At 40.1% G+C, this 11264-nt stretch overlaps 1 protein-coding gene across 1 annotated transcript; it reads right to left on the bottom strand.

Annotated features, from left to right (window-relative positions):
• Positions 1-4253: 4253 nt before the first annotated feature.
• COMMD6 (COMM domain containing 6) lies at positions 4254-10330 on the bottom strand. Its single transcript, XM_054628143.2, has 7 exons — positions 10184-10330; positions 9924-9982; positions 9387-9452; positions 9181-9257; positions 7723-7891; positions 6478-6630; positions 4254-5393 (listed from the first exon to the last, which is right to left on the bottom strand). Exons 1-7 carry the CDS (start codon positions 10230-10232, stop codon positions 5343-5345), a joined length of 624 nt encoding a protein of 207 aa, XP_054484118.2. The 5' UTR covers positions 10233-10330; the 3' UTR covers positions 4254-5342.
• Positions 10331-11264: the final 934 nt, after the last annotated feature.

The following is an 11264-nucleotide window of genomic DNA, read 5'->3' as shown; positions in this document are numbered from 1 at the left end:
TGACATGAATTTATAGTTCCAGATCAAACTACAAAGGGGAAGAAGCCACAGGTCCTTATCCCATAAGGATAAGGGTGCTTATCAAAGCACCCTTTAGCCAGACACGCTGTCAAAGGATTGCTGTGAGGCAAGACTGTATGTGGCACTGCCACCTGGTGACTGATGCTGGAACAAAGTCCTCTGGAATTATTATCTAGCACACTGTATGAGACTCACTGAATGAAATAATAAATTTTTCTTACTTTTCCAAAGCTCATTATGTGAAGTGCAAAACTAACATTGAAACTTCCAATTTATATAAATGTAACAATATTTGTAATGTAAACGCTGACAGAGTATTTGGAAACTATAGTACTTACACAAAGGCTTCTCGAAGTAGGGCAGATTTGTAATTAGCCATAGCAGGTAAATGCAGTTTAGGGAAGAGAAAACCCAGAAATACTAAAATTAGCCTTCCTTCATGGAGAAGATCAGCCATCTCAGCTTCCTTATTTTCTCAATGACACATACATAATTAAGAGACATATCCCAGTAACTCAACTAAATGCCAGGTCATCTCTCTACCTTCTCTCAGAAAAGCCTTGGAAACAAGAATCAGGAAGTCTTTCCAAGCATCCAGGACTGAGTATGAGGAATGCTGAGTACCACCCTTCTGACTTGTGTGCTGCTATTGGCTAGGGAATAATTCCTTTTCTCCACAGGAGCTAGTAAGGGCTGGTTTGGATTTGTGCTGGAAACATTGTTAATAACAGTAGAGATGGGTTTTTTGTTGCTGAGCAGTTCTTATAGAGAGCCAAGACCTTTTCTGCTTCTCACACCACCCCACCAGTGAGGGGGCTGGGGGTGCATGAGTAGTTAGGAGGGGACAGTTGGGACAGCTGATCCCAACTGACCCAAAGGACATCCACTACCATATGACATCATGCTCAGTCTCTAAACTGGGGGAAAAAGGGGGGAACAGTTGGAGTTGATGGTGTTTGTCCTCCCAAGTAACCACTACACAGGATGAGACCCTGCATCCCTGGGGATGGCTGAACACCTGCCTGTCCTTGGCAAGTGGTGAATGAATTCCTTGTGTTGCTTTGCTTGCCTGTGCAGCTTCTGCTTTACCTATTGACCTGTCTTTATCTCCACCCACGAGTTTTCTCACTTTTACCCTTCTGATTACCCTGTTATCCCCCAGCAGGAGGACTGAGCCAGCAGCTGTGGGGTGCTTGGCTGCCAGGTGGGATTAAACCACAGCACCTCATACACTCAAGAGCCAAGAGCAGATCTGTATGAGTGTGGACACTGTGCAATAAAAGCAAAAGTAAAGGAAGTATTTGGCCAAAATTTCACAGTGACAAGCAAATCCCGTAATGAGCTGGCTGAGCCTCAGGAAGGAAGCATACCAGGCAAGCTGAGGTCAAGGCACTCAGGTCAGGTACTGACCTGCACCAATCCAGCTTCCAAATGAAGAGAATGCCGGGCAAGTTATCAGCCCAACCAACAGGTATGTAACTGTACTAAAAACCCATCTGGGAAAGGAGCTCTACTCTACCATGATCAACCACAGAATCTTGGAGGGGACAGAGACTGCTCAGTTGTAAATGTTTCCCTACCACAGTCCCCAGCCATTAGTCAAGGTTCTCCAGAGATGTGACATTTTTTTTCTCTGCGGGTAGATCAAGTGACTCACAACACGTTTTTGAGTTATTCTAGTACCCACAAGGTCTTAACAGAACCACCCTGCATGCCTCTGCAAAGGAGTGGAAATTACCCTCTCATTACAACTACAGCCAAGAGGGTAATAAAATATTCAAACAGGGCAAACAGGAAAAAAACATTCTTCCCCCAATTTATCACCTCTCTCCCTTTGTTTGCAATTCATCCAAGGCAATGTGTCTTCAAGTGTTCAAGCAGAGTGCAAAGGCTTAAAAGGGGGAAGGTAAAAAATAAAGGGGGTGGGCTCACAATGAACAGCAAGGTCACATACCCACAAAATGTGGTTAAAGAGAGGCAATACAATTTTATGGAAGCAGAAACAGAGACATGCTTTTACTTGGCCTAAGTGTGCAGAAGCTAAATATAAAAAACACTAATGCACAGACATAGTCCAGCCATTAGTGCACTCCTCCTGTGGAGCTTCCTACAAAATAGCTTTCTGCAAGTGGTGTGTTTGAACTGTATATGTTTCTGCTGGTGTGTTTGAACTATATGGGGAAAAAAACAAAAGTCATGTAACGAAGACAACAGTCATGGCTAGGACATTCCTTCATTATTCCCTCCCCTGAATTTGTTGACCATGCACGACACCACCCTCCCCCTTCCTTCCTCCTGCTCTGTTGTAGGCAAATGTTGAAAAAAATAAAATGTTTACTTGTCTCCTAAATACAGCTAAGGAAAAAATCACTTGAATGTAATTTCCTGCAAAATTTCATTTCTCTCATGTGTCCTCTGCCTTTTCCTGGTTCAATACAACATTTTGTCTAGCTTTCAGTAATTGATACAAAGAGTCCTCGCAGCCTGCAGTTACCCATTAACTCCTTGGTACCCCGTCACAGAGAAAGACTGCATATGTCTGATCTTCATCCTAATTCAATAGGGAAAGAAATTTAGTCACAGTTGAGTCCTGAACTTTACTCACTGCAGTATTTGCTAGACAAACTTCCATGCAGTAGGCTTAAAACAAAACACAGACAAGCTTTGTCGTTATTACCTACATGTTTAATCACTGTCTGTGGACTTACAAAAATATTCATGTTATACAATTTCTATTAATCAACAATAAGAATTAAGAACACATAAGGACTCCTGATTTTCTTTGAAAAGATCTGGTTTCTGCACATATAGACAAACAAATCACCAGCTTGTTTGGACATATTAGTATTGCTACCCTTAAAACTAAAGTTTTTTGTTTGGTTTCCTTTTAATAAAATACTTAATTCTTCCATTACTCAGTAGAGGAACTCCTGCTGATAGTGATCAGGACACATTTCAAAGGTTTGAGTACACAGCCAACTTTAAATCATAACTCCTCTGAAAATTCTCAAGACAGTAAATTAGTATAGTATACATGTCCAAGCATCTTCCAGCCAGAATTACAAAATGCTGGAATTCAGGGACATTTAAAAAAATATTCATCAATACTTCTAGAATATCCGACTTGACAAAATAAAAGTCTTTGTAAAGGCTGACAACTTTCTCCTCTTGCTGATGGAGCAAGCAAAAATGCTAACTGGGTGTTTCCTCATTACCTTCCAACATCTACTGAATTGTTAAGACATGATTAATTAAATGTTTTTTTCCATGCAGTTCCAATGAAGGCACAAGTATTTCCAGCTATATGAAGAATTTATGTGCATTAGAACACAGAGGAAGTTATTTGTAAGGCTCCAGCTTTACTAAAAAAAAAAAGACAACCTTATTTTTTCTGGAACTCTTGCATTGATGTACAACAATTAATTCACTAGGCCAAAGCATGACAATGTTTTCCAGTTATAGCAGCCTTACACTCCAACTTCTGCAAAGTAAAAAACAACAACAAAAGAAATCAGCTGCTCACATCACTTTTCCATACACATTTGCACATTTGTTTGCTCTATCCTTCAGCCTGAGCCCCTGCAGAGAGACAAGGGAAGAGGCAAAGGGGAAGTGTGCTCCCAAGAGCATTTTGTGCCATTACACCAGGAGCGTCCCAGAAAAGACCAATCTGCACTCCCCAGCCACAAAGCAGACACCTCAGACTTCAACCAGCATAAAATAAAAGTATTATCCAGATCCATGGTCATGGCCAAAAACTTTTGTCAAAGCCAATACTGTTTCACTTATTTAGGTTTCTAATCAATTCCAAGTACTGTTTTTAAGCATCATGCATAATGCCTAAAATAGGGACATTCCTGAAAGGATTGGAGCATATGCAGCACACACAATGTGCTGCAGTTTATTTTCACAGCACAAAAAGGCAGGCATAACCTGTATCAATGACTTTCAGCCAGCTCTTACAAATGTTAATTTAAAAAACAGATTTGACTTAGAAAGGTAGAGTAGATGTTCACATTTTAAGTGGGCCTGAAATCATTTGAGGATCTGTCCCAGCAAAGCTGGGCAGTCCCTGCCAGCCTGAAGTTGAAGCAGAAACTTCAATCTGCTTATCAGTGTGAATTATCTCTCTTCAGATTTACTTGTTCTACTACACCACCAGTACATCTGGAGATGCAACAGTATTGCTTTCATTACATCCCACAATATTTGCAGTGTGTTTTGTTTTATGGAATATTCAAGGAAAAAAAAAAAAGAGGCGAGCATACAAGCACGTTGGATTAATCACTCCTCTTTAGAAATGCCCCCATTTTCAACATCAAAGTCAAAATTTTGTTGGTTAGGACACCTTCTTAGGGCAACATGCAGAACACAGTCCAGTGGCTGCCTGTTACAGTGCAACACTCTAAGAAATCTTTTAGTGTGGTCCTTTCTCTGATGTGCTTGGCTACCTCTCCAGACAGAATTTTCAAGTTTTCTCTTGACTTTTCTAGTTCAGAGGTTGAAGTAACTAAATCAATATTTTAATTTAATTAGAAAGAAGACTTTAGACCAAAACATCAAGCAGAATGCCACAGATTAACAATGGATGAAATGAAAAACAAAAACCCATTAAAATAGTTTTGAATTAACTTTCCTTTCTACCTTTATGTAAAATTAGCCTCTGGGCTTCGTTTCAGAGAATTTTGGGTCTCTGAAAAAGCTTAATGCATTCATTCAGTCTTTATAAGCCTAGGTGGTGGGAAATAAATATTTGAAATCAACAAGTTGTTAGGACAAGTACAGTCTCCAGTTATGAAAAGACTGGAAGCCAGATCTGCAAATAGCTGCAATCAACAACCCAACAATGCTATTCCTCAAGAGTAGCTGTATGCTTGTAACTTCATATTCTCCTTATATGTAATAATACTGTTGAGTCCAAGCCCATCCTAATTTTACAGATAAAAATATTAATATGGGATTTACACTTCTCTCAGTATCTTCCCAGTCAACATTTTCAGGTGTCTTTATGCAATACAGAATTTAGTGTATAGTTTCTTATGTGGATATTAGGAAGTCTACAGAGATGCTTCTCCATACACATCCTGATCTTCTGTGTACCAGGATGAGCAAAGCTGGACATGTTCTCACAAACACTGCAGAGCTGACTTCAAGTAATCAAAAGCGAAGAAATCTTCACAGCAATGCAAGGGTGATGCTGACCAAATCCTGTCAAGAAGACAAGGATACATACCTTGCTGAACAATGGCACTTTATTCCCTATGCAGAATGGAAAGTTTACTTGATCTTCTCCAACATGTCACTGGAAATAAAAGTTCCCTTCAAACTGTTTCAAGAACAGATGCCATTTCCTTGAACTGTCTGGAGAAATTCTAAAAAGCAAGAATTTAGACAAATTTCAGTTGCTTGAAGAAAAGCTCAAACTGCAGTTTAAACTAATGTGTTAGACGAAAAATACTGTCCATATTTCTCACTTTCAATGCACAGCTTGAACTGAAAATATCTGTTTTCCTTTCTGTGGGCTGGTTGGCATTTGAACACATTAACTATGAATCCTATGAAGGTGATGCCTTATTAGCATGGGCTTGCCTATTAATAGGAAAAGTAAAAAGTAGCTGTCATGCCATAAAAATAAAATAAAAAACCCCTCTCACACGAATGTTTCTACTCCCAGCTGAAATAATCCAGACTTGTCAAATGTGGCATTCATTTCCTGAAGTAGCTGAAGAACAAATTATCAAATAGGCTTCAACCAGAATAAACACAACATTTCACAACACTCGAAGATTCAGAATATCCTTCTCAAATTTCTGCCAATCAAATTCCAAGGATCTAATTACATTTGTATGATATTCTAGGTGATGCATTGACCCTTTAATCAGGAATCACAATACAAGGGCCATGTTTATGCCAAACTAAAGTTACATAAATTCATAGATGCAGACACAGCAATTAAGAGTCAGTGGTGATAAAGCAGACTGATCTCCATTCCTAATCATTAGCAATTGTTAGGCTTAAGCCAAGTTTTAGATTTTGAGGCTGGGGAACAGTTCTGTAGATCAAAAACATTCTATGAACTTTTAACATGGCAGAATGATAGCTGGCAAGCTCTAAAAGATTTCATGTCTTTAGTTAATTTGTAGGAGAAATGACCAATTACTGCTCAATTAACATTTTCAGCTAAGTGAGGTAGATAAGATAGATAATAATTTAGATAATAATAATAATAATAATATAGATAAGATAATAATAAGGTAGATAAGATAGATAAAAATTTAGATAATAAATACTAAGAAGTATTCTGTGTTTAAAATAGTTATTTAATGTTCCTGTTTGCATGACTGTATGAGTAAACAAGCAGCACAAACATATGCACCAGGGTATACAGCTGACCCTCCCAACAATTGCACTGCTATTTTTAGGAGAATGAACATTCAAGTAACACTCAGGACAGACCTTGAACTGTGGGATCGTCATTTCAAAAGATTTGTCTGTTATTTGTCCTGAAGGGTCTGCCACTGTTAGTGTCACTGTGACATAGGGGTACTTCAGAGACCTGCAGGTGTCAGAGCTCATGGCAACTCCCAGCTTCCATTTCATATCTACAAACTACAAAGATGAAAATCATTGGAAATAGTGTCACAGACAGAGATCTACCCCCACATTGCTATTCACTTGGAGGGATAGTTCACAGACAATACAGGACATCAAGAGATCTTACCTAAATGGAAAACAAACATAAGCATTCAGGTATTACTGTGACTACAAATGATCTGCCCTTCCATTTAACGGTGAATAAATAAGTATTTAATAAGTTATTTCACTTGATCTGTTTTCCTTATTCAAGTACAATCAACAGACAAGTACACTCTTCTTAAAATTCTAGTAAGAGGAGCTTAAGCCACAGAGTTCACCCAGGCAAGCAGGTTTTTGTCATGTTTTCTTTTTTTTAGAAGTTTCTAAATCAGAAGTTTCTAAGTCTAGACCAAATAATTCAGAATAGCAATAACAGAAAAAAATTATGGCATTTCATAACTACATTTTAGATAAATCCAAGTACATAACAGATACATTTCAGACAAGTAAGTTATAATTTTTAGCCTTTTGTGAAGAAGAACCTTTAGAAGTTTATATCAAGCCTCAGAAAAAGATTCTCCTCTCCTACTTCTATACTCTTTTAAACTGCTGTCAGAAAAAAAAATCTTGAAACATAAACAGATTGCTACTTTTTCAAGCAAAAACAGAATGCTGGAAACTGACAGAAAGTATCTTTAAGAATAATATTTAAATTTAAGGGAGAGAAAGAATGAGCAGTCAAGTGCTGGTGTTAACAACTTTAAAGAACAATTTACACTTACAACAGATTTACATAATGAGCTAATACAACAGTCTGCCAGACTGACTGCCATTCATCTTCCCTAAGAGTACTACAAAACATAAATTTTTAAAAAGGTAGAAAATGTGACTTTATCATCCAAACAATAATATTACAAAACTGTTCAGCATGCAGACAACTTTATTGCATATGCTGCTTTATCTGAGTAGGTATTTGGCAACATGTAACTGTGCACACAGGTAGGAAAGCTTTCAGCAGCCTATCCACCTCTGCCTGCCTGACAACACAACACACCACACACAGTGAGACACTGACATGTCTGAGATGTTCACCATCAGCTCAGCAGCACTTTGTCCTTTAGTTACCTGCCCCACTGTGGCCGTAGTTCTTGCATCTTCTGACCCAGCAATGGCTTTGCCCTGCTCGTTCCACACGTGCCGAATAACCTGAAGCGCGTGTTTTGGCAGAGTGCTGATGCCGCTGCCCAAGGAGGTGACAAGTTCCTCTGTAGAGAGGTTGTTCCTGGCTGCTGTGCTATAATAGATACATCCAGAAATCACTGCATCAATTTCAATCTCCACCAATTTAATACAATTCCTCATTTCACCCCAAAGAGACGGCTTTTATTTCTACCTTACATGTACTTTAAAGGAATTCAGCAGCCTGTGATTTTTTTCCCCAGAATGTTACTGATCATCCGCATCCATGTGCAAAAAACAACATCAACTTAATATGCCTTAATATACAAAGGCCTAGCTTCGCTGGGCTTGCACAACATCCAACATCAAACCAAAAGTAATCACAGCCTGCAAGTGCTGTAGCAGCTGGAAGAAGGCACAAGTGAGGGGTGTGTGTAGAGAGGTAAACAGTATCATTATTTTAGAAACAACTCAATTTAATTAAACACTCAGCAGGTGGAACTGAAGTACCATCAAAAGTAAGGACTTCTAGGTCACAGTATAATGGCTACTAACGGAGTCAAGTGATGTCACAAACCCTTCAATGAAAAGGCAGCAAGTCTAAAGGAAAACTGCCTCTTGATTTCCTCTACAGAAACAAGTACACAAAAATCCTACTCTGTGTTTGCTCATGCAGGTTCACTCCTCTTAAAGAGGCATCAATACAAGAGAAAGTAAGTTGGTCCTCCAAGTAGCATGGTTGAACATAACTTCAGATGTTCTATTTTATAGATGGAAAAGTAGTATTTTAAATTTCTACTGGTATATTTTCCTGAATTGTATTAATGTTACATAAAATGTTTAGATAGTAGATATTTAAAAGACAAGCAAGATCTTGAAAATTTTATCTTTCTAAAAATAGAAAAATTTATCAACTAAAAATACTACCTTAAAAACTCAACTCATGGCCGAAGGCAATATTATAAGTTCTGTATCCTTCAAAAAGGCACCCATGCTGATTTCTGATCTCCAAGAAACAAGAAGTTTTTAAAATACACTTTTTCCAGGATGAGCAAAAGCCCAGCTTTTTCCAGGATTGTCAAAAGCCCAGCTGACTTAGCTTTAAAACTGAGCTTAACTTCCTCTATCTTGCCACTAGGTCTAGAGCTTGCAGACAGCCATCTCAGAACCATTTCCTCTTCTTATTTTTTAATTACAAAAAGTGATACTGTATATTAAGTAACTACACTTGTTAATAATCAAACTAAACACAGGTGCTCTTTTCTGTGTACTGATACTTACAAACTTTTGTCTTTTTCCCAAATCACTTCATTTTATACTGACATTTGATATAATTTTCTCTACCACCATTAAGTTGTGATGGAAGGAAAAGACATGGTGTAAAGTAAATTATTTTGTGCTTACCTAAATAGAAATGAAAGAGTGTTAGCTACTTTTGCCAGGTCACCAATATTAATGTCAACCCCCGATGTTTGAATTCTCTAGAAATAGAACGTTCAAATAATTACAAATAATAAATTATGCATTAGTAAAAGCATCTTTGTATATACAAACACACATGAAACCCCACACCAAGTTGGGAATTCACAAGAGCTGGTGTGCCAACTTACCTGACACAATTCAGCTGTATTTATACCTGGGATCTTATGGTTCAGATGCTGAATTATTTGTTCACACTGTGGAAAAAAAAACAAACATGTTTGAAGACATTGTTGATACAAAAATGGACAAAAAGAGTGAAGAGTGCAGAGTAAAGACTGAAGTAATTGAAATGACTGATATTAAAATACCATCAAAGCCAAGGAAAGAAAATGAACCAAACCAAGACTTTAGTTTCTACCTCACTATTGCAAATTAACACACCAGTTTCTTATTAATTGTTCAAGCACTACAGTAGACAAGCCAAATGTTTTTTAGACCAGCTAACTTGATATACTACTTGAATGATAGACAAAAATAGATGCTTAGAAGTCTTCTGTGATAAAAACATTAATTTAAATCAAACCCATTGCTCTTAGCAGGACTGATCTGTTTCATGAGTCAAGTCAAGGCTCCCTCTGCATCACACAAAACCTAAAAGAGCTTAAATAAAAAGGCTTCCTGGAGTGCTAGAAGCCCTTCCCCATCCCATTTATCGCCCTACTTACCAGCTCTGCAAAAAAGTCCTGAGGTATTAAACGAATCTTATCTGCTGCACCACCACCATCTAAAAAACAGCAGCGATCAGAAGCAAATACATAAATAAAATGTTACAGTAATAAATCCAATCTTTCCCTGAAGAATGCCTAGGCCATCACGCATGCATTTACCTTCACCGAACTCAGTCAATTTTAACCTACACGCCCCTAAAGAAAGCCGCGGCTGCCCTCGCCCCCCACTCCTCCCCCCGGCTCCCTGCTGCCCTCACCGAGCGCCACCAGCGCCCTCGCGGGCGCGCCCGCGGAGCCGCCGGCCATGGCGCCGCGCGCCTGCCGAGCCCCGGCTTCCGCCACACGGCGCTCGCCGCGCTGATTGGCTCCCAGCGCCCCCAGAGCGAGGCAGCAGCAGCGGCGCCGCGCTGATTGGCTGCGGCGCGGGGAGCACGCGCTCGTCCCGCCGCGCTGCTGCTGCTCCCGCCCTCACGGAGCGGGATGAGGGAGCGGCCGCGGGAAGGTGGGGAAGGGCAGAACCGCCCCGGAGCGAGGCACGCCCGGCTGGCGCAACACGTTGTGCGCTGAGAGTGATTTGCTGATAGGGTTTTCTTGGTGCTCGTTGTCAAAGGCGCAGGCACGCAAATCATAGAACCATAGAATGCTAATGGGTTGGAAGCGGCCCTAGAGATCATCCAGCCCCAATCCCTTGCCATGGGCAGGGACACCTCCCACTAGATCAGGTTGTCCCATCCAACCTGATCTCGAGCATTTCACGGATTCACAACCTCTCTGGGCAAAGTATTCCAGTGCCTCACCTCCTTCGCAGTAAGGAATTTCTTCCTAATATCTAACCCAAATCTCCCCATCTTCAGTTCGTACCCACCCATTCCCTCTCGCCCTGTCACTACATTTCCTGACGAAGAGTCCCTCTCCGGCCTCCATGTATGTCCCCTTCAGACACTGAAAGGTTGCCAAGAGGTTTCCACACGACTTTTTGTTCTCTGGGCTGAACAGCTCCATCTTCCTCAGCCTGTGTTCGCAGGGGAGCTGATGCCTGTTCTGTGTGCGTGCTCCACGTAGGGTAACTTGGTACCGAATGACCACGCCCTGTACAGGTGGACTCTGGAATCAGCCCATACACCTTCAAATAAACTGTGTGGTTTGGGGGCGACTTGTGTAGTTGAGCTATGTATAGGTAAACTTGTGCAGGCAAACTTCAGCTTTATGGGGAAATAACCACCTTTTGTAAAACTACAAACAGAACTGTGTTCAATAAGCATTTCATACTGATGTTAATAAAGTTTGGACTGTGGCTGGAGTACTAAAGCAACACTAACCCCTCAGCAGTTTCACTCG

This window comes from Agelaius phoeniceus, chromosome 2 (assembly GCF_051311805.1).
Source record: "Agelaius phoeniceus isolate bAgePho1 chromosome 2, bAgePho1.hap1, whole genome shotgun sequence".
Classification (NCBI taxonomy): domain Eukaryota; kingdom Metazoa; phylum Chordata; class Aves; order Passeriformes; family Icteridae; genus Agelaius; species Agelaius phoeniceus.
The sequence above is the reverse complement of the archived record's forward strand: the minus strand, read 5'-3'. Positions and strand labels throughout refer to the sequence as shown.